Source organism: Rhinatrema bivittatum, chromosome 2, assembly GCF_901001135.1.
Source record: "Rhinatrema bivittatum chromosome 2, aRhiBiv1.1, whole genome shotgun sequence".
In the NCBI taxonomy this organism is placed as follows: Eukaryota; Metazoa; Chordata; class Amphibia; order Gymnophiona; family Rhinatrematidae; genus Rhinatrema; species Rhinatrema bivittatum.
The window spans coordinates 718,175,266-718,199,862 of NC_042616.1; the positions used below are offsets into that span (position 1 = coordinate 718,175,266).

Below are 24,597 nucleotides of genomic sequence, written 5' to 3' on the forward strand. Positions count from 1 at the left end.
GCAGTCGCAAAACTATTTCATTATTTATTTATTTCAAATAAGTTATATTCTGCTACCTCCAGACAAATGTTCGGTGCAGATTACAAGAGAACAATCATAAATAATTCAAACAAAATTAACATACACAAATTTACCTTTAAATATAACATGCATATAAATACACTTAAAACATTCAAAATTCATAAAAGGATTCTTAAAAGAAACTGCTTCACTCAAATGCCTCCTGAAAAAAAGCCGTCTTTAGAGCTTTTCTGAACGTTTTAAAATCCTGCTGCTGCTGTCTAAACATAGCAGGCAATTTATTCCACTCAAGTGTTGCCACTGAAAAGAAGACTTGACCTCTAGTCTGAACCCATCTAAATGTTTTAACTGGAGGCATGACTAGTAATTGAGCTTCCTGTGACTTCAAAGCACGACACAGAGTCAAGCTTATTTCTCAGTATACATGGAGACATTGTCCTCAAAAGCTTGAAGACAATAGAATCAACCTAAATCTACCCCTCTATTTAACAGGGACCCAATGTAAATCTCTAAACACAGGAGTTATATGTTCTCTCCTAGAAATCTTTGTGATAACTCGGACAGCTGCATTCTGTACCAGCTGCATTGCATGCATCAGCCTAAATGTAAGCCCAATATATAATGAGGCACAATAGTCCAGGTGATTAAGGACCAAAATCTGGACAATCGTTCGAAAACATGTAGGGGGGCATCAAAGTATTTAAAAGTCGAACCAACTTAAACTTATAAAAAGCACCTTTGGTAACATGGCAAACCTGTTGCTTCATTAATAGTTGAGAGTCATGAAAGACTCCGAAACTCTTAATCTCCAATTGAATTGGCACTAATAGAGTTTTGGACAACCAGACTTTCTCCCATTTCATTGAATGAGGCCCCTTGCCAACCCACAGAATTTTTGTCGTCTTCATGTTCAAAACAATTGATGGTCAGTCAACCATTTCTGTAGTTTACTGTTAACCTCTTGCAATCTGGCTTCAGGTATATCGCCTCTAGGACTACATGGAAAGATAAATTGAATATCATCAGCATATATAAAATAATTGATGTTCAATGACTGGAATATAGCTCCTACAGGAACAAAATAAATATTGAACAGCACTGACGATAAAGCTGAGCCCTGTGGTACACCCCACATAATTTTTCGCCTCCATGCAGTGAGGTTGCTCCTTCCATTAGAGGTGAGATCCCAGTTGGATTGGTGGTTACATGTGGATCATCTCAGGAAGGGAATGTCCCTGACAACACCGGGATTGGTTGGTACTCATGACAAATGTGAGCTTCCATGGCTGTGGGGACTCACTGTTAGTATTTGATGGTGCAAAGGCACTGGAATGCAGCAGAGTGGCAGTGAACATCAGCAGACTGGAGGCACGAGCACTTCAGTTGGGGTGCCTATGGTTCGCCAAGTGGCTAGAGGCTCGGATGGTCTAGAAAATGTCTGAGAATGTGATGATGGTGGCTTACATCAATTATCAGGGTGGAACAAGGAGTCAAAGGAGATAGATATGCTCATGGTGAGGGCAGAGCAGATCTCCTAAGTATATCTGCCTTTCACATTGCTGGAAAGGACAATATCAGAGATGATTTCCTCAGCAGGAAAAATTGGACTCAGGAGAATGGGAGCTGTCGGACAAGATCTTTCAGCTCCTTGTGAACCACTGGGGCCTACCAGATCTAGACCTCTGGCGACCTGCAACAATGTAAAGGTTTCACGCATCTTCAGTCATAGGCATTGATGATCTTGTTCAGGTGTGGCCATACAGTGTCCTTCTCTAAGTGTTTCTGCCCTAACCTTTGAAAGGCAGGCTGTTTCAGAAGAGTGCAAGTCAATCTAACACCGTCTTTTTAGTGGCTCTGGATTGGGCTCAGAGTCCATGGTACACCGATCTCCAGAGACTTCTGGTGGGCGTTGCCTGTTATGTCTGACATAACAGCCTGTTATGTCAGGGGACCATTCTGCATGAGGATCCGAATTGATTCTGTCTTAAGTTTTGGCCATTGAAAGGGCTCAGTTGTTGGAGCGGGGTTTTTCGCCTGCAGTAATTTTCACTCTTCTTTGGGCCTGGAAATGTTATTCTTCTCTAGCCTATGTGAGAGTTTTTGAAGGTCTTTGAGGCCTGGTATTCTGAGCAAGGTACTCAACTGCTCAAAATAGATATTCCTTTGATTTTGGAATTTTTATAAGATGGTTTGCTTAATGGTTTGGCCCTTAATATCGTGAAGGTTCAAGTTGCAGCCATGGCTTGTTATGGGGGAGAGTCAAGGGAGAGTTTTTTTCTTCCCATCCAGTCATGTCCCATTTCTTGAAGGGAGTTAAGCATCTTCTCTCCCTGGTGCTGCTTCTGGTGCCTCTGAGGGACCTTAACTTGGTCCTCTAGTTTTAGCAGATATGACTTTAAAACACTGCATACTCTTTCCTTGCAGCTGCTTACCTTGAAGACAGTTTTTCTGGGTGCAATCTGTTTAGCACGTCTGGTCTCTGAGCTACAGGCTCTTTCCTGCCGTATCTTTTCTCCGTATGACTCCAGGTGCGGTTCAGCTTTGGACTATTCCCTCTTTTTGCTTAACGTGGTTTCAGAAATTCATTTGAATCAGTCCATTTCTCTGCTTGCCTTGGAAAAATTCCTGCAGGACAAGTCCATTAACAATTATTAAGGGAAATTTGTAGAAATCCACTGCTTATTGTTGGAATAAACAGCTTGGAATCTACCTACCCCTTGGGATCCTGGCAAGTACTTGTGGCCTGTCTTAGCCACTGTTGGAAACAGGCCAATGGACTTGATGGAGCTTTGGTCTGACCCAGTATGGCAAGCTTTATATTCTTAATAGCTTTCAGGTTCTACTGGCCCAGTCCAGTTGGCAGACAGGGCCAGGCTCTGCTCATTTCTCAGGCTCTAAGTCCCAGCTTCTCTCTTATCTATATTCTATTTAGTGAGTGCTTGCTAAGGCCTAAAATTGAATATGTGCTTCAGACCAGATGTTCATTTTTTTCTGTGCACACTAAAGCCTAAGAGCATAATTTTAAAAATAATGTACACATTTAAATCTGAGTTGTACATGCATAAATGCATTTTTGAACATTCCTGGGATATATGCTATTGAATTGTCAATAGGTTTTATGCACATATGTCACTCTAAGTGCATCAATGGACTTTTGAAAATTGCAATGCTATATGCTATTTTTACATACGCAAGTTCTTTTGAAAATTGATCCTATGTGTGCCTAGTCATCTCCAGATCTTCTGTGCTAACATGCCCTTTCATTTTGGTCCAGTTAGCATGGGGGATTTTCTGTTGCTCTTAACTCTATGAATCACAAACTGCTCCCTATTCAACACAGGCCCCTCTAAGCAGCATCATCCCTCCTCCCTGAGTAGTCATCAGAAACTGCCCCCCTTCCAAGCTCCAAAGATAGATTCGCTCACCCAATATAAGATCTCATACCTCACCTAAAGCCCCCACTCCACTTTCATTACTCCAGACTGAAGTTCTACCATACTAGAGGTCTGGCTTTTAATAGGAAGCCTGAACCACTGTAGAAACTGCTTTTCTACTTCCTTGCATCATTCAGTCACTGTATTGGGGGGAGAAGAGGGATCTGACATGCATCTTAGCTATGAAGTGCCAGATCTTCAGGAATCATAGGACCTCATTCTAGAGGGTCAGAGGAGGATCAAGAATTCATGTTAGAGGTTTAGGAAGAGCTCGAGAAGGGGGGTAGATCTTCCTCACAGGCTTGGTGAAAGTTATGTTCTTATGTCTGATGGATGTATAAGGGTGTTATTTAATGACTGCTCAGGAGAAGAATGCTATCTGATGCTGCTTGAAGAATAGCTTATGATCTGCACAGTTTATTGGGAGAGGAACTCCCCCATGCTGTTAACCTAAAACAAAAGAGCCCATTAGTACTGGGAATTTCAAAATGCGGCATGTGTACACTACAGTTTTTATGTTAGAATTCACTCTAATATCATCCTAATGTTATTGAGGGGATTTTTTGTGTCCAGACAGTAAAAAAAAAAAAAAAAATTGTATCAAATGTTATTTTAGCTTGCACATTAAATTTTTACTAGCTCACACTCTAAAAAAATGTTTAGTGCTAATTTTATTGCATGGTCCCCAAAATGGTTCAAATTTAAAGGAATAAAAAATATCATAATAAAAATTTGTCCCAGCAGGGATTGCCATATTGTTTTCATTGTAATCTAGTTTGTCTTTTTGTTTTATACATTCTAAAACAAGCTCTGGAATTATAAGATTGCAAGATTGGCTGACTAGTTTATTGTCCACTATTTTTTGAGAAGACAATGCATTCTGGAGAAGAATATTAAAATATCTTTTTTTTTAAAATGTCAGACTTAAGGGAAGAAGGAGGAAATTATTTTGCTTCTAGTGAACAACTCCTATTAATACTTTCTTCTTTTTCCAGAGATTTGTGTTCTCAGTGAACTTGAAGATCTGAGTGCCTCCGTAGATGTCCAGGATGTGTATACCAAAGTCAAATGCAAAATTGAAAGCTTCAACATAGACCACTATAGAAGCAGGTAATCTTAAAGTGGCTGAAAATTATTTCTGTCTTGTAATTTTCAATGTATAGTCATCTAAATATGGCTTCATAAAAGTGTAAAAATAGATTGATGTTTTGAGCAAATATAAGTTATAGTACATTTTGTAAAGACAGAACTTCAGTTTATCAAATTTGATTATTTATTTTAAAAAATTTTTAGTTCAACTGTGTTGCAGCAGCATTTTATAATGTTAAATAACCACCATGTAGTGATATGATAAGAGACCTTCAGATATCACAAAGGTATAAACAATTCAGAGAAAGCAAACATTTTTGAATTGAAAGGATGTTCTGGAAAAAGAGGAGTGACATAAGAAAATATTTATTTTTAAAAAAGGTTGGTGGATGCATTCTATAGCCTCCATGTGGAGACCAAAACGGTAATAGAGTTCAAGACAATATGGAATAAGTACAGATCCTTAGATACAAGGATGAAAGAGACTAGATATGCTCTGCAAGAATGGGCTAAACTTAATCTGCCACCATTATCTCTGTTTCTACTAAGAAACCTGTCCTTACTGAGAGTAGGTTATTTATTTATTTGTTTGCTTTATAGCATTTATCTGCCTTTTACCAATAACAACCTGAAAGTGGTTTGCAATCAATTTAAAACAATTGAATTGCACTTTGAGATAAATGCCCTTTTGGCCTTGCTTCACAGCCAATTTCCTCTTGGGCTGAATTTCAGAGGTCAAATAAGAATGCATTTGTATAATTAGCTCTCAAATCATGACAGTAAATTTGTTTTTGGCTGGCTCTCTTGGAAGTGTTGCGTTTAACCCCCTTGATTCAGATGTTGAGACTTCTCAGCATAACTTGGATAAAATAGTGTGGTAGCTTCGTTCGTCCACTTGAATGACTGAAATAAAGGAGGTGAAATATAAGGTGATACTTTTTTATTGGCCTAAATTAATATATGTGCTTCTCGACTAGTTTTCAGGAGTTAACAGTCCCTTCTGCAGGTCCAAACAGAATGAGCAGGACAGTGAAATATGAGATTGCTAGAAAATAAAGTGAATCATAGATTGTTAGTATGGTATTGTGAAAGGGAAGAGAGAAAGGAGGGTGGGTTTGATGTATTAGAGAGATAAGACCACTAAATCTCAGAGTTAAAACTAGAAACAAAATGGGTCAGTGGTATATTTTTAACAATATCTGGAACAACTTTAAACAGATTATTTCAGTCTCAAAAGGCAAAATACAATTTTTGGAAAATCTAGTGTGCAGCTGCAGAAACCAAGTGGAAAAAGCAAACAAATCAATATAAGCAGAGAATATGGTGTATGAGTGCTAAGACTTTTATCTGCTACAAAGAGATAAGTAAAAGATAGTTTTCCCTTCACACAGATCTTAAACTTGATCAAACTTGGTGTGAGTCAGAGTTGTCTCTTTGATGTTTGTATGTGGACTCTGCCTCTCTGATACTTACTGTTTTTGCAGCTGTGTGTCATTTCTATGAAGACATGTTCTGTATACACTATTCACAGTTTTTAGCACATTAGATTGGTCTGTGAAATTTGTGCACCTTTTCTCTGAGATTATAAAAGACTGTTATGCAGGGCAAGTTTATTTTTGCAGATTTATGATTATTTATACCATTATTGCTTGATCATTCTTTGTGCCTACAGCTGAATATAAGGACTTATATATGATTTGTCTGCCTTTTCTTAGTTTCTCTGTTATTATTTTCACAGATTAAAATAAGAGGTGTGTCTCATCTAGCACTGGAAAAGACTAGTGTCCACTCTCACTTTTTCCTTTTAAGCAGTGGCTAAACAATAAAGCATCCAGCCACAAATTATTTTTTCTGAAACTTGATAAAATGGGGGTAATTTTCAAAAAGTGTTACATGCTTAAAACTACGTTTTATATGTGTAAATGCACTTATATGTGTTAATGGGCTTTTGAAAACTGCTTCATTGTATGCCACTGAACTGTCAAAGGGTTTTACATGTGTAAATACACTTTTAAGGAGGTAATTTTCAAAGGAGTTATAGCGCACAAATATACTGTCACTGCAGTTTTCAAAAGCCCATTTACCTGCACAGAATATAACTTTCAAAACTGCTCGCATTTGCCCATTTACATATGTAAATGGGTACATGCAACATTTTACTGTAACTGTATTTTATAACCTGTGTGGATATGAAATGTGCAGGTTATAAAATACAAGTATATATACATACAGAAATGCTCGCTGTATAAAAGTCACAAGCCGCGCAAGTTCAGACTTATCCAGAAAAGTAGTAGCACTCATCTGGATAAGTTCCAATGTATTCAGCTAAGTAGCAGCACTTAGCCAGATAAGAGTGACAAGCGCTACTTGTTCATCTAGGGTGTGCTTCTCAGACTTAGCTGGGTGTGTAAGTTAGCCGGATAAGTTTAAAAATAAGCACTAAGTTCAAATTTGTCCAAGTAGTGGCAAAAACGCTATTTAGTCAGACAAGTCGGAATTTAGCTGGATAAGTATGCATAAATAATATAATCGTGCATTTGTACTTCACATTTTAAAGTGATACACGAGTAGTATTTACTTGCATTATTTAGATGCATGCACCCCCCTGTAAATCAGTTTTTGCACGCATTAAAGCAGGAGACCTAGGCATCTGCCCAGGCGCATAGCTATTTGCACGCACATCTCTTGGTCATACCCTGGAACACCCATGCCCTCGCCAAACCACACCCACAGTACACTCCTTTTTGAACTGAAGTGAGATATTTGCACATCTCCCAATTTCGGCATGTGCTGGACTTTTAAAATTTAAATCTCAGTGCGTAAACGCGCTAATGAAAATGACTATGATAGTATGTTACATTTACTCCTTTGAAAATTACCTCCATTGCATTCAGGAATTTATCATACAAGTTTCCTGTAAAATGCTTTGAAGTGAAACATGACCATAAAAAGTACTATAAGACACACACATATGCTGCATTTCATAGTGGATTATGGGTAGCAAATCTTTTCACTAAAACAGCATTCTGTCTTCTTTCAAATAACCTAACTTGAATCCTGATATCTTTTTTTTCCCACCTTTTGAGAATGTAAAATGGGAGGAAGTTGTAATGATGGCAAGGAATTTTTCTACTGAATTTGACCCCCATCCTTCCCATCTATTATATGCTAAATAATGGCAAACCCCTCCCCCCCCCCAAAAAAAAAACCCAACAATGTTCCTAGCTATATTAAAAATCAGCACAAAGTGGGTTTTTGTCAGTGTCTGCTTATTACTGGTATTTTCATGGCTTTTTCCTTATTTTTTTTTCATTTGGACCATTATTGTGGAACACATTACCACTTGAACTGAGATTAATGAAAGAATTAAAACTTTTCAAAAAAGGCCTAAAAACTTGGCTTTTCAAAAAAGCATTTCACAATGAGAGCGATAACTAGCAATACATACAGCTGAAAGTCACCAACAAACAGAAAATTGACAATTTTATTATTTGTTACCCATTATTAAATATTAAATTGAAACAGTATACACATATATGATTATCCCAAAATCATATAAATAGTAACCCCAACCCATCTCTCATTTAGAGTATATTACTGAACTATGTAACCGTAAAATATTGGCACACCATGGATAACTTAGAAACCTAACCAACCTATTTCGTGCCGAAATGTAAACCGTTGTGATGGTATATTACTAAACGACGGTATAGAAAATTTTTTAAATAAATAAATAAATAAATTTGTGATTGAAATAAAAATAATCATCTGTTTTGTGTACTAGTGTCTTCCTGTCATTCTGATTCTGCCTTATTTGTAGTTTCTCCAATTTGCTTTTTCCCCCCCCCCTTTTTCTTCTGTCCTCTTTCCTGAAACTTTAATTTCTATTTTAAAATCTGATATATTCCTTTGCCTCCCTCCTCTGACTTATCCAGCTTCCCTCTAGTCCCTTCCCCATCCACTTGCACATCTGTTCCCCAAGATCCATCTTGCCCTTTCATCAAAGTTGTCTTCCTGTCTCCCATTATCCTCACACAGAAATACAGAAACCCAGAAATGACGGCAGAAAAGGATCAAATGGTCCATCCAGTCCGCCCAGCAAGTTTATGGTAGTAGCTGCCACGCTGTACCATTACCCCCATGCTTATCAGTTTCCCCAGACCATAAAAGCCGGGGCCCTCGGTTGCAGCCTGAGTCCCATTCCCCTTGTCCCCTGCCATTGAAGCAGAGAGCAGTTGTGGAGTTGCACATACAGTATGTAAGCTTACTGGTTAAAGGTAGTAACCATCACACCAGCAAGTTACCCCATGCATTCTTTTTTTCATTCCCATCCTCTTTCATTCTTTTTTCTTTCTGTCCCCTTCCTTCCTGTCTTTTTCCTCCTTTCTTTTGTAATTGTTTTTTTAGTTTCTTCTTCCTCCACTCCCCTCTCCTTCGCATGCACACACACACGCACCTACCTACCTACATCTCTGCTTCCCATGGTAAGTCCGGTGTTAAACCTGGACCCTACAGCTGTTCTATAGCTAATTATGTCTCAGTTCTTTGGTAGAATAAAATGTTTTCTCAGTGCCAGCACTCCTGTGGAGCCCTGGCATTATTGTTGTCATTGTTTCTTGTTGTCAAAGAAAGAGGTTCAAAATGATCCTTACACCTCTTTTCTTTATTGTAAAAAGAGCAAAGCTGGTAAGGTATCTTCCTTTTCATATGTTGACGAAGAGTCGGTTGTGTTTTTTGTGCTTGCTGTAGTTGCAGCTCAGTTCTTTACATCCCTGGCATCACCAGTGTGTGTGCTGTTCTGCAACTGCAGCCAGGGGGATGGGCAGACAAACGCACATGCCGCCCCCCTTAGTGCACTCTTTTCCCACAAAGGGTACGTGAACAATGATTCTTTTGGGACAAGAGGTGGTAAAGATGCTTTCGATACCTATGCTGGATTGTCTCAATATTTGCATCTAGTCATAAAATCTTCTGGCCTTTGGCCAAATCTAGTCTACCATGCTAACCTGCCATTTTCTTACATCGTTAAAATTCACATTAGGTGCTCATTTATATATGATTTAATTCTTTCAACTCAAAATAATTGCAGGCATCAGATAAGGTGAACATTGTGTTTTCCAGGCCTGGTGAAGGCTGGCAGTCAGGACATTTTGAAGGCGTATTCCTGCAATGCAAGGAAAAACTTGTGGTGAGACTTCATTACTGAATAAGATACTTACCAGTGCCGTGTCCTAAAACTTGAACTACCTACTGCTCTTTGTTCCTGGTCATGTAGGGAATGTTTACAAGAATTAAAGTGCAATGCAATCATTCTAGGTCATCTATATAATAAGCTTCTCTTTAAAGCTGAATATTAAAAACATTAGAGTTTGGTCACTAATAACTTTTTATTGTTGCTTTGCTTAGTTCTTGTAATCATCTTCCATTCTAACAAAGCTTTGTGCTAAATTTGTGAAATCAAATCGAGATAATTTTATTCACAATCAGCTATCAAATTCTGCTCATTAGAGCCTTAGGATTTCTTTCTTTAATTCTTTATACTGAGCTCTTGCTGGATTGCCCATAAATAAACTATTATTTTACAAGTTTATAACTTCTGAAGCTCTACTCAATTTTTGTTTCAAATTACCTTTGTGGTCCTATATTACTGTTTAGGGCTTGAGGGCATTGCAGTATGAGACTGGACAGCCTGTACCATGCACTGCACAGAGCCTTGCAGACTCCAGCTCAGTTACAAAAATCTCTCGGACATGTTTTGCTTATGCTTTTTTATTGCATTTGTTTTCTTCCCCTTCCCCTCACCCCTTTGTCCATCACCTCAAGCCTCAGGGAGGACTGTTGGTCTGTGGGGCAATATGGAGGTGTCTTCTTATCCTGCACTGACAAGCTGAACAGACGCACGTTGCTGGTTCGACCCGTCAGCAAGCAGGACCCTTTCAGTAATTTCTCTGGCTTCTTTCCTTCTGTAAGAAATCATTTTTAAACTTTTACTACAGGACTTCCATCAACATACTGGTAGGGAAAGGGGAAAAAAAACGAATTAAAATAAGTGGTAATATTTCCTCATCCTTTCTAATGTGTTTATACAGTACTTTTATTACATTAATCATGATTAGCAAGTGTATTTTATTCTATTTATCAGCCTGCCCTAAGACTAAGCTTATTAGCTTCCTCTAGAGTACTGCACATTAATTCTACACTATACCTTGAAATGTGGAGTTCTGTCTAGGTGACGATCAATAATGAAAACCATATTCTTATTGCATAACAAAGAGGAAGCAAAATCTATCCTTCTCAAAGTTGAAGCACATGGCTTACTATTTCTGAACAATAGTAGTCCAGTGCTGTGGATCGCTGTATACGCATAGTTTCTGGACATTCATTTTTAGAATATAGGATTGTGTGCCAGGAAGAGGCAGGCATGCAGCTCAATGACTAGCATTCCTATTTCTATATTAAAAAAAAAAAAGGTATTGATTGACTAAATCAAAAAAAGATGCCTCAAAATTGTATTTGAATTCTGGTCAGTGTATAGTGTTCATTGGAGAATTATAGCGTACTATTATGCATGGGGAGCTTGTTACAACATGCCCTTTGCATGTTGATGGAAGTTCTGTTTTGATTTATTTTCATGTGTACATATATCCATGTGAAACTTTCTCATGCTGACAGTATTAAGATGTTTCCTAATCTTCTTAAATTGATTTTAACTTTAATCAGTGTCAATCTATTAGCACTAACTTTTGGTAAAAAATTGGTCTTTCAACTTTTCAGCATTTAAAGCTATAAGATATCATTGAAAACCTTTTGTCATCAAACAAGATTCCCAATAATTTATGATGGGTACATTATGATTTGTTTTAAAGGGTAGAAAATAATGGGCAAAATATGCTTTTAATTTAGGGGAATTATATTTTTATTATAATGAAGGTTAATTTCAATACATTTGGCAGACTCTTCCTGAACTTTTGAGAACTGCAGATATACAGAGATATATAAGGGTGGCCACTCAAGCTTTATATTTTTTGAGTCTTAAATGTGATTAAAATAGATCTTCAAAGTTCAATCATCTTCAGACCAAAAAAGTACAAGTAACTTACAGCATAGGATTTTCTCACAGGACAAGCAGGATGGTAGTCCTCACATGTGGGTGACATCATCTAATGGAGCCAATCACGGAATACTTTTGACAAAGTTTCTAGAACTTTGACTGGCACCTACTGGGCATGCCCAGCATGGTACTAACCCTGCATCCAGCAGGGGTCTCCCTTCAGTCTCTTTTTTTTCCGCGCAGCTATAGCCACATGGATTTTTGGAGCTTTTCACAGTTCCTGACTGGAATTTTTTCCTCAGGAAATTATTTTCAAAACTTGCAAAAGTTTATACCCCCTAGGGGGTCTCCCTTCTGCGCCATTTAATACTGAGTCATCCGGTAAGTTTACCACCGTTTTTCGGTCGGTTCCTGGCGGGGATCTCTGTAGGCCTTGTTGGCGCCGCCCGCGACTGGCCTAAATTTTTCGATGGCCACGATGGCAGCGGGTTTTCGTCGATGCCCTGACTGTCCGAGAACTATGTCAATCACGGACCCTCATCTGGTCTGTGTTTTATGTCTCGGACCGTTGCACAATGTGGAGAAATGAGCCGACTGTGCCCAAATGACCCCCGAAGGGCCGTAAGGCACGGTTAGAAAAGATGGCATTATTATTCGATTGCCCGTCTCCACAGGCACCATCAATGTCGATCCAAGGCCGAAGACTCCCGATCACTGTCCCAGTCATCGGCGTCTACATCGTCGATGCTGGAGTCGGGAAAAGGGGAGCACCGAGAGAAGCACAGACACAAACATCGAAGACCGGTGCCTTCTGCTTCCACTTCATAGGTGGAGCCATCGTCTGAACCACCGACGAAGAAGACCCGGGCCGAGGAGCATCCTGTGCCCTCGAAGCCGGATGCACCGAGGCATTCTGCGCCTTCGGTGGAAGAGGCTACCAAGACTCCACCGTGACCTGTGGACCCTCCGGTACTGCCCATAATGCCTCCCACTCCGGACCTGGGGCTCACCACCCCAGTGCTCTGAGAGGAATTGCACCGGATGGTGCAAGAGGCTGTGGTCCAGGCTATCCAAGGCCTCCCGCGGCCACTGACGCCAGCACTGGTGCCTGTGCAGGAACTGGCACCGATGCCTCCAGTGCTGCTGCCTCTCCTGGACAAGCTGGCTCTGCTCATCGGTACCCTGCCAGGGGCACCGAGAAAATAGCCGTTACCGATGATTCCATCGACACCCATCCTGCTTTCATTGGGGGAAGACGACATGTCGATGACGGAACCAGTTCAGGGACCGTCGGGTCTTCCACCATCGAGGCCACCGGTTAGGTCTCCAATGCCATCAGTGCCCATGCATCCGGTACTGGTGCCAGATCTTGATTTTTCAATGCCGAGACCAGGTCCATCAATGCTGGCACTGATTCCACTCAAACCTCACCCTCGGGCTGAAGATCATCCTCTTGGACCACTGAGGGATGCAGGAGATCAACTCTGTAATCCCTGGACGGATGACTCGACAGATTCCCAGGATTCAACAGAAGTTCCGTCAGAATAGTCTCCTCCAGACAAAAGGCGCAAGTCTCCACCGGAAGATCTCTCCTTTATTAGTTCTATAAATGAGATGGCAGAGACTATCCCATTCCAACTACAGATGGAAGAGGATTCCAGGTATAAAATGCTGGAGGTGTTGCAATTCCTGGATCCTCCAAAGGAAATCATGTCTGTCCTGGTTTATGAGGTGCTGCAGGATCTGATGCAGCGCAACTGGGAGCATCCTGGGTCAGTTCCCCCAGTAAACCATAAGACGGACGCTATTTACCTGGTCCAGCCTTCCCCGGAGTTTCAGAAGACACAGTTAGCTCATCATTCGGTGGTGGTGGAGTCTGCCCAAAAGAAGGCCAAGCATCCAAAACCCCATTCCTTGGCGCCACCTGGGAAGGAACAGAAATTCCTTGACGCTTTGGGCCGCAGGATTTTTCACAGGGCCATGCTTATCTCGCGCATAGTGTCATATCAATTATATATGACACAGTACAACGGTAACCTGTTTAAACAGCTACAGGATTTCGGACAGTCCCTTCCAGAACAGCTTCAAGACCAGCTGAACTCCATACTAAAGAAGGGATTCAACGTGGGAAAACATGAAGTCTGCTCAGCATATGATGTCTTCGACACAGTATCTCATTTGTCTGTGGTGGGCATCAGCGCCCTCCGTTGGGCTTGGCTGAAGTCCTCTGATTTCCGTTCTGAAGTACAGGACCATTTGGCTGACCTTCCATGCACAGGGGATAACCTGTTTGGAGATAAAATCCAAGAGATGGTAGCTCAGTTGAAGGACCATAGCGAAATGCTTCGACAGCTTTCGGTGGCCCAAGCAGATCTTTCCACTCCATCCAAATGACAATTCCAGCATGACACTAAATGGACATCTTACAGGACCCATAAATATTATCCACCGGCATCTCGGGCTCGCCCTGCCCGGGCCTTCCAGAAGTCTACACCGCGCCAGCCTCGAGCTCAGAAAGCTCAAGCTCCTTCACAACCTGTTCCTACAGCGGGATTTTGACTTCAGAGCGAAGGCCATCCTCCGCTATCCAATCTACCTGTAGGCGGCCATCTATGCCACTTCTCCACCAAGTGGCTAAACATCACCACTGACCGCTGGGTGCAAGCAGTTGTCGCTCAAGGCTACCATCTAAATTTCCTCTCCATCCCATCTGATACTCCCACCTTGTCCGGGGTGGCCCACTTCCAACAACTGTCACCAATTGCAGCAAGAGGTATCCTCCCTGCTGCAAGCAAATGCCATGTAACCGGTTCCTCTTGCCGAAAGAGGACACGGATTCTACTCCCAATACTTTTTAATCCCAAAAAAGATGGGAAGAATTTGCCCGATATTAGACCTAAGGGCCTTAAACAAGCATCTTCGGAAAGAGAAATTTCAGATGGTAACCTTGGGCTCTTTGCTTCCCCTTCTTCAATAGGGGGATTGGCTTTGCTCTCTAGACCTAAAAGACACGTACATGCACATCGCAATTACCCCGTCTCCCAGGAAATACCTCCGCTTCTGTGTCTGGAACCAACCTTTCCAGTACAAGGTCCTTCCATTCAGCCTAGCGTCAGCCCCTCGGGTTTTCACGAAGTGCCTAGCAGTAGTAGCTGCATAATTAAGAAGACTGGGCACTCATGTCTATCCTTACCTGGACGACTGGATGCTGAGAGCTCAGTCCACCTTACAGTGGGGCTACTACTCTCATTGGGATTTCTAATCAATTACCAAAAATCTCACCTGATACCATCTCAGTTCCTCTCCTTTATTGGAGCGGATCTCGACACGATCCAAGCAAGAGCTTTTCTTCCCAAGGACTGAGCTCACACACTGGTGTCGTTGGCATGGAACATAAGATATCGTCAAACCACAACGGCTCGTCATCTACTGGTCTTGCTGGGGCATATGGGCCCTCCATCCATGTTACCCCTATGGCTCGTCTAGCCATGCGAGTAACTCAGTGAACATTTAAGTCCCAGTGGTCACAAGCACATCATCCAATGTCCAATATTATCCACATCACCAGGCGACTTCGTCTCTCACTGCCATGGTGGATCCTGGAGTCCCATCTACTTCAAGGTCTACCATTTCGAACTCCAGAACCTCAAATAGTATTGACAACCGATGCTTCCACTCTAGGATCGGGAGCACATGTCAACCACCTACAGACTCGGGGGAACCTGGTCAGTATAGGAGTCACAACACCAAATAAATTTTCTTGAGCTCCGAGCGATCAGATATGCTCTCACTGTGTTTCAGGATTGTTTATCCAACAAAACAATCCTGATCCAGATGGACAACCAGGTAGCAATGTGGTACATCAACAAACAGGGAGGAACCAGATCCTACCTCCTTTGTCAGGAGGTAGCACAGATTTGGGCTTTTGCTCTATCTTAGGCCATGCTTCTCAGAGTGACCTACTTGGCAGGTGTGGACAATGTTCTAGCGGACAATCTCAGTCGGGAATTCCAGCCCCACGAGTGGTCCCTCAACCCTGTAATTGCGGACAGAATATTTCAGAAGTGGGGCCACCCGACCATCGACCTATTTGCGTCTCTGCAGAATCGCAAGGTGGACAACCTCTGCTCTCTCCATCGAAGTCGCAACGTTCCACCTCGAGACGCATTTGCCCTCTCCTGGAGGGAAGGTCTTCTTTATGCCTACCCACCACTTCCTCTCATCAGCAAGACTCTCGTAAAGCTATGCATGGACAAGGGTCTAAGGATTCTCATAGCCCCCTACTGGCCACGTCAGGCTTGGTTTCCTATCCTTCGGGATCTCTCTCTGTGTCCACAGATTCCTCTGGGCTCTGACCCCTCCCTCATATCTCAGAGGAACGGCCAATTGCACCACCCCAACCTGCAGGCCTTGTCACTGACAGTTTGGATGTTGAAAGGTTGATCCTACAGCCTCTCAGTCTTTCTGAATCTTTATCTCAGGTCCTGGTAGCTTCACAAAAGCATTCTACTAGAAGGTCTTATCATTTGAAATGGAAAAGATTTTCCTTGTGGTGTACTTCAAAGGAGTTAGATCCTTTTACTTGCCCCACGAATCAGTTTTTAGACTACCTCTGGCAACTCTCAGAGTTGGGTTTGCAAACCTCTTCCATCAGAGTGCATGTCAGTGCAGTCGCCGCGTTCCATAGAGGTACGGGGTATGTCTCTATCTCGACACAACCCCTGGTAGTGCACATTATGAAAGGCTTGCTTCACCTGAAGCCTCCTCTCCGTCCACCAGCCTCATCTTGGGACCTTAATGTGGTTTTAGTGCAGCTCATGAAACCTCCGTTTGAGCCTCTGCATTCTTGCGAGCTGAAACATATCACTAGGAAGGTCCTTTTCCTTCTGGCATTAACATCTGCTCGCAGGATCAGTGAGCTACAGGCGCTGGTTACATCCCCCCCTTACACGAAATTTCTTCATGATCAGGTGGTCCTTCGCACTCATCCTAAATTTCTACCGAAAGTAGTATCTGAATTTAATTTAAATCAATCCATAGTACTGCCTACTTTCTTTCCAAAGCCCCACTCACTTTCTGCTGAGCGGGCTCTGCATTCCTTGGACTGTAAACATGTGCTTACCTTTTATTTGGAATGCACTGCAGGCCATAGGAAATCCACCCAGCTTTTTGTGTCCTTTGATAGCCTTAAGCTGGAGATACCGGTTGGAAAGCAGACACTGTCCTCCTGGTTAGCGGACTGAATCTCCTTCTGCTATCAGCAAGCAGGCCTTCCGCTTCAGGAACGAGTTAAAACGCACTCCATTAGAGCAATGGCAACGTCAGCTGCACACCTTCGTTCTGTACCTCTCGTTGATATCTGTAAAGCTGCAACCTGGAGTTCTCTTCATGCCTTTGCAGCACACTATTGCATAGACAATGCTGGTACACAAGATTCTATCTTTGGCCAATCTGTTCTACGCAATCTATTCTCAGCGTAATATCCAACTTCCTTCTACACCCGCTGGGATATTCAGGCTGCCTGTATACCAAAACATCACCCCTGTTGTGCCTGTTGCACGTCTTTGGGTGTTTTCGGTACATGCGTGGGCATTCTCAGCTTGTTATTCACCCACATGTGAGGACTACCATCCTGCTTGTCCTGTGAGAAAGCAGAGTTACTTACCTGTAACAGGTGTTCTCACAGGACAGCAGGATGTTAGTCCTCACGAAACCCTCCACCCCGCGGAGTTGGATATACTTGCGATTTATTGTTTTATTTTTCGCACGCTCTTTTTACTATACATAAGACTAAAGGGAGACCCCCCTGCTGGATGCAGGGTTAGTGCCATGCTGGGCATGCCCAGTAGGTGCCAGTCAAAGTTCTACAAACTTTGTCAAAAGTATTCTGTGATTGGCTCCATCAGATGATGTCACCCACATGTGAGGACTAACATCCTGCTGTCCTGTGAGAACACCTGTTACAGGTAAGCAACTCTGCTTTATTCCTGTTACCTCTAAACATTTTCTATAAGACTGGATTTTAGTAGTTATAGTCTGAAAAATAAGGCAGAACTTTTTTTTCTCATCTTAAAATGACCCTTCACTGAAAAAGTGGCTGTAATAGATAATAAAGTTTAGGTTGATTCTTTTGGTGGCTGAAATGATGCCATCTCCTGAAAAATGCATATTTAATTCCAATTAATTTTTTCTATGCATATGTATAAAATAAATCCCCTCCCCCCCCTGGATTATTTACAAGCAAACAAAGCAGATAGGGTGCAAGTGTCATAAACCATACCAACAAAGTTCTTGTCTCTACAGTCCTGTTTATTTTAAATTTATTGTCAAAAAAATGGCTGTGAAATACAGCAGTAAGAAATTATAGAATACTTTATACAAAGATTCCTGATAGTTTATGGTAGTAATGTTTAAATACTAATTTTAATGGTCTCTGACAACATTATTGTATTTAGATGAGAATGAGTAGTCTTTTTATTCAACAAAATATTTAAGGAGCAATACTGTTTTTTAATTACATGGTATTACTGTAAAATCTGAAAATGTTGAAAGTGCCATCTACTTTGCAGAATAAAGATACCCATGCTGCAAAAAGCTACAGCTTAGCTTCCTATATTTTAATTCATATAGCTATAATAGTGCTTTAACTATCAGATGTATTTACCATATTCATTTTTTTGCCCTTGTGTTCTTCTAATATTGTATTCATTCTTATTATTTGCAATAATTTAAAGAAATCTCTTTTGAAACTGTTTATTCTTATGTTTTCTTTGTTTCTTCAGAAGCCTGATGATTGTCTCCTTTATAATAGAAGATTTCATAAACATGTTATTTGGATTTATATTTACTAATAATATATATCAGTATTATCCATGAAAACATAGGTATTTCGGGAGGTGGGAGCAGGAATACAGGAGAGTATACAAATAGCACACGCATACTTGTTGAGCAATAAGAAAGTAAAGGCCCTTTCTAAAAGAAGGTACTAATTCTAAATAATCAGAATTCACAGGATATATAAAAGAAAAACACATCAATATTAAAAATATTCCTTATTAAATTGTCATAATGTCAGAAGAATTAGGGCTTTCAGTCGAGCAGGTATTGATGGGCAATTATTTTACAGCGTTGCACTTTTAAGGGTGAATTGTTAAAATATGTACGTGTGTAAAATTAGCATATACGCATGTAAATAGGTTCTACCCAAGTATATGCTATTTTGTAAGCATCAAAAGTATGCACATATTTTTTTTTATCTTGTGCACGCATGTATATGCAAAAAAGAAAAGGCGGTCTAGGGGCATTCCAGGGCCGGGTTTGAGGTCCACACGCAAGCTGTTATTTTATCTGAGAATTACACATGTTTGCCAACTTTTTCACTTAATTTTGCACCTGCTAGTTATCTTGCACTATTGATATCAAAGGGGGGAGGATGCTCTAGGTGAACTGGAGGGAATTCAGAATGAAGAACTAGGGGGGTCTTGTTGATCTGGAGAATAACTGGGTGAACAGATGGAGGTTTTGGCAAACTGGTGATTTCAATTAAGAGCACATGTTTTAAAATATACCGCTTTCCGTGCATAAGTGGGAGTTTCATGTAATCCAGTCACGGTTTGTTTTGCGTGTAAAATTTACACACATATGTTTAGTATGTACTTCCAAAACATTTTGATTATTTGCACATAAGGAAACATACACGAGTATTTTAGGGGGTAGACGTGTATTTTATAATCTGTGCATACCTGATACATGTAGGTTATAAAATCATGTAGTAGATCTGTGCAAGGCCATGCCCACACATATATGGGGCCAAGTGAAATTGTTTAAAAGTTACTCATACTGTCTTATGGCAGGAAGAGATCTAGCTGCACTTTAAAGAGTTCCCTTTAATGGCTGATATATTGTGGAATTATTGGTAACAGACTTTGGAGAAAAGTATATGATTCCTGATCTATATTGACTTCTCACTAAAACAAGGCACTAATATATTTACCGCTAAGAAGGATTAAAATAAGATGTCCATCATAATCATAAAATTTATATATTGTGAAATTAGGAAAAAGGTTTCCAAGCTAATTAATAAAAATATCCATTATTATTATAACAAGTAATAGATTGTTGATCTCAGAGGCTGACATTTGAACTAATTATAGAGAATTCAGATGCGGCATTGACCTAAAATATATATTTCTGAAAAATGTAGTCATTGGTTGAGATGTTCTGATGGAGAGCTATTTGATCAAATGGGATTGAGGATTATATTTGACCCCCAAACACACACCTACACGTTCCTCAGGAACTATAAACATGAATTTGACTCTCTTAGGAATATTTTTCAAATTTCTAAGCAGTAAGGTAGTTATGAAAGAGAATAATTTTATTACCACTGAAACTGTTTCACAAGAAATAATATTATTAGGTAGATATTCTAGACAAGTGATTACAGGAAAGGTTATTCCTGATTCAAGTCTTTTCCTATTAGAATTGGAAGTGATATGTTTAGGTGTTCAGGGTACATAGTCTCTACAATTTGGTTAACACCTCCTTGTAGAAGTCAGCATGGTTTGAGAGATTCCAGGATCTCTGCAGCAGCTGAAAATAACTTATAAATGGCAATAGTAAATTATTAGTGGTGTATAGTAAAAGAATAGAATAACATAGTAATAAGGATAATTATGCTTGAAGTATTTATTTTCATGTGCCTTAGATAATTGATTATACGATATTTGGTCAATGTGACCTTTGGCTACTCTATTGTCAGTGTTTTTGTTTTATTGGGTTTTTTTTTTTTTTACTTTGTCTTAGTTCTCTTGAGGTGAAAAATCTCTGCAATCTCTCAGTGTGATTTCTTTTTCTTGGAACAGACAACCACAAAGCTTTTAGAGAGTTCACACCAGCAGCATGGATTTCTCTCACTTACATATACAAGAGCTGTGACCAAAAATGTCCGGCACAAGCTGACATCAAGAAATGAACGAAATTCTCGAACTGGGCAAAAGTTCTCTGAAGGCCTTACTGATGGTTCTCCTCATTTCCTCCATGAGATTCTTCTTTCTGCCCAGGCTTTTGATGTTGTCCTGTATTTTCCTTTGCTCAATGCAATTGCAAGTATATTTGAAACCAAACTGTCAAGGAACCAAAAAGAGAAGAGAAAATCACCAGGTCAGCCCATGAGGACTCACACACTGACATCACGCAACTTACCTCTGATTTACATCAATTCAAGTGTGATCAGAGTTTTCTTTCCCAAAACTGAGGAGAAGCAGCACCATGTAGCAGGTACTTTGTGTATTTGTTATGCAAATATTAATTTTTTGTTGTTCATCCTTTCTCTTCTGTAGCTTTTTTTCATGGATTCACATGGTTGAAGTTTAGACTTTTTATGTTATAGATGGTAAAACTTTAATGGAGCTTTAGCCTAATGCTCCAGTCAGGAAACTCAATTTTTTTTCTATGCATTCAAGTGGACTAACATGGCAGCCATATTACTTCAACATCTAAGTGGTCATGGGTGGTTGGGGAATTTAGTTCAAACCCTAAACCAAAAATATTTTTGCTATAACCACCAAGAATATACAAGGGTCTCAGTCTTTAATTTATTTCACGCTCCTCCTACTAGGAGTGAATTGCATTAATTTTAAGTTTAAATTTAAGAAAATCCAATAAAAGATTATTTGGTATGTGTGCATACATATTTTAGATCACTTTGGAAAATGATTGTATTATTAAGCCAAGAAATAAAAACTGATTAAATAGGTGTTTGGCTACAGTTCAGTACAAACCTTTGGACGTTTGAATTTGGTGTCATACACATTGTCTGGATAGTTTACATAAGCACACATTTTGGATTGTGGATGTCCCCTTATAACTTTGCAATGGCTATACCTAGCTTCACCAAACTTTATGTGGAGGTAGGTCCTTGAGGGAATATCAGACTTTTCCACTTTAAAAAGTTGGTGATTAACTTGGGAGAGGATGGCACAAGATAGAAACAAAGTTACCAGTTTTCTCATAAGATATGATTGGAGGGGTTAGATGGTGTAGAACTGAGAATATCTAGAACAGGGATAGAGTCTCCAGTCCTTGAGGTCTACCAACCACTCAGCTTTCCAGATAACCCTAAAGAATATGCATGAGATGGAGTTGCATCCACTGGAATGCATGCACATAGAAACATGGAAACATACTGTACTTCTTTCTATTATACAAAGAAATAACATAAGAATTGCTGGGCCAGAACAAGGTCCATCAAGTCCAGCAACCTGTCTTCAACAGTGGTAAATCCAGGTGGCAAGTATCTGTCAGATCTCATAGAATACATCTAATTCCTATTACTCACTCCGAGGGATAGCAATAGCTTTCTTTAGTCTACCTGGTTAGTAATGTATTATGAACATTTCCTTTAGGATCTTGTTCACACCTTTTTTAAAACTTACTATATTATTTGAAAAGTGTAAATAATTGTCCTTTATTTACCTACTCCACCCCACTCATGATTTTATAAACTTCTATCATCTCCTCTGTCTGCCATCTCTTTGCCAAGCTGAAGAGCCCTAGACTGTGTAGCCTCTCATTAAAGAAGAAGTATACTATTCCGTTTATCATTTTTATCACCCTTCTCTGCATCTTTTCCAGTTCTGCTAACTGTTTACTGAAACGGGGATTTATTTATTTATTTATTCTTTTTTTTATATACCATCATTCGGTTCAGCCATCATAACGGTTTACAAAGTCAAACAAAACTCAAGGTACAATAGCACAATAGCTTGATAGAGTGGCAGTAAGATATTTTGTCCTAGGACAAGCAGGATGGTAGTCCTCACACATGGGTGACATCATCAGATGTCTGTGCATACTGAGCTTGCCCAGCATGCCCTATTCCATGCGTCCATGCGGGGTCCCTCTTCAGTCTCTTGTTTTCCATGGAACTTTTGCCTCATGGTTAAGTGAGCTCATGGCTTTTCTTTAGAAATTGCCTTAGAAAACTTTACCACTGTCTGTTTTCGGGTTTTCTCGCAATTTTGACGTGGGTCTCCTCAATCAGGGTTTTCGGCGGTTTAGTAAGTTTTATTTCACTTGCATTCCCCCATGGCAGCTATGACTCTGTGCCTGCAGGTGTCAACTGCCAGCCATCACCGCATACCACTACGGTGTAGATGGTTCGCCCATCTCAGAATATTACGTTCGGGCCTGCTCTTCACCCTCGCTCCACCATCTCTACCTCTATGGCGACTCCCTCCGGGCCTGATGGACGGCTTGCTGCCGCAGTGTCTCCATGCCGCTTCTCCCCGGCGTCCCCAGCCCGGCTCGATGCTGTGGATCCGCCATGTTCCTGATGACATAGGGCGCGCGCTTCAAAGTATGTAGCAGCAAGAGTGCGAACCTCAGGGGCGTCCCCCTGTATTGACGTCATCCGCTTCCAACATAAAAGGTCTTCACTTGCACTTACGATTCAAGTTAGCAAGGATTGATTGCGGGGATTCTTCTGGACCCACTTCTCTCTAAGCTACTCTGCCTCCTCGGACTTACCAGGGGTACCCGCTCCTGGGGGGCCTCGTTCTCTTTTCTCTATTTCAGATTGCAGATAGCAATCGGTACTCGCTCCTCGAGGGCCCATGTTCCTGAAGACTCTGAAGATTCTCTACTGCCTAGAAGCTATTACAGATAAAGACAATCATGAGTTGCCACCGCTCTCTCAAAGCTGTCCCTGGAACCAGGTACTCGCTCTTCAAGGGCCTAACTCTTTCCAGCTACTGAGCCTCTTTAAGATTCTATGTGAGATTGTCATCTACTACTGGCTATGTATACAGCATACCCTGTCTGCTCACTATCTATAGTCTACTTACAGCTCAGCAACCCTGAGATCGCAGTTCCAGTATCTGAGGGACTTCAGCCCTGCCAGACATACCAGCTCACTACTGCCACCTCTGGTGGTTCTACTAACCTGTCTAATAAAAGAACTATTTGTGTCTGTCTCCATACTCAAGCCTAGCCGGTGGTCCCTCTCAGGATATCCTCCTGGGGGTGCTGTCATCTGCCATCGGCCCAAGGATTCACCTATTTACTACAGTGTGCTCACTCCTCCAACTTCAGGAGCTGAGCATAAGAATGCTAGCTCTCAACCAATGTCTCTGCCCATCAGACATCAGAACCGTAACAGATTGCAACTCAGCATGGAGATTATAACAGCGTGCTAACTCCTCCCCTCTGGAGGAGCAAACCCTAACAGATTGCTAACTCCTCCCCTCTGGGGGAGCAAACCCTAACACTGAACAGTCTATAGTTCATTTCATGCGGGGCTGCTTCAATTGAAGCCTTCCCTAAGGCCTCCTGCTGTATCTTGGGGCCTCAGCGTGGTGCTAGTTCAGCTGATGAAAGCTCCTGTTGAGCTGCTGTGCTCCTGTGACCTGAAGTACCTGACCTGGAAGGTCATATTTTTTGTGGTGGTCACTTCAGCTTGTGCATGGTCAGTGTGCTCCAGGCCTTAGTGACTTATCCATCTTTTACCAAATTTTATCATGATAGGGTGGCCTTGCATACACACCCTAGGTTTCTGCCTAAGGTGGTGATGGATTTCCATCTTAACCAGTCAATCATCCTGCCAATATTGTTTCTCAGGCCTCATTCGCACCAAGGTGAATGAGCCTTACACAGTTTGGATTGCAAGAGAGCCTTAGACTTCTATCTGGAGCAGACAAAAGCCACCCAACTTTTTATTTGTTTTGATAGGAATAGGTTGGGAGTTGCCGTTGCCAAACAGACACTATCCAACTGGCTAGCGGACTGCATCTCCTTCTCTTATGCCTAGGTGGGACTGCATCTTGGGGGTCATGTCAAGGCTCATTCTGTCAGAGCCATGGCAACATCAGTGGCCCACTTGCAAGCAGTTCGTGTCGTGTTGATCTGCAGGGCTGCGACATGACGTTCTCTCCACACATTCATATCTCATTACTGTCTGGATAGGGATGGCCGAAGTGATAATAGGTTCAGCCAGTCAGTCCT

The 24,597-nt window shown here is 41.1% G+C and overlaps 1 protein-coding gene across 1 annotated transcript in view; it reads left to right on the top strand.

Moving 5' to 3' along the window:
• VPS13B (vacuolar protein sorting 13 homolog B) overlaps positions 1-24,597 on the top strand; it is a 2,198,633-nt gene that overhangs the window by 1,180,913 nt on the left and 993,123 nt on the right. Inside the window, 3 exon segments of the mRNA XM_029587199.1 lie at positions 4,451-4,565; positions 10,368-10,509; positions 20,460-20,874. Coding sequence (XP_029443059.1) covers positions 4,451-4,565; positions 10,368-10,509; positions 20,460-20,874 — 672 coding nt within the window.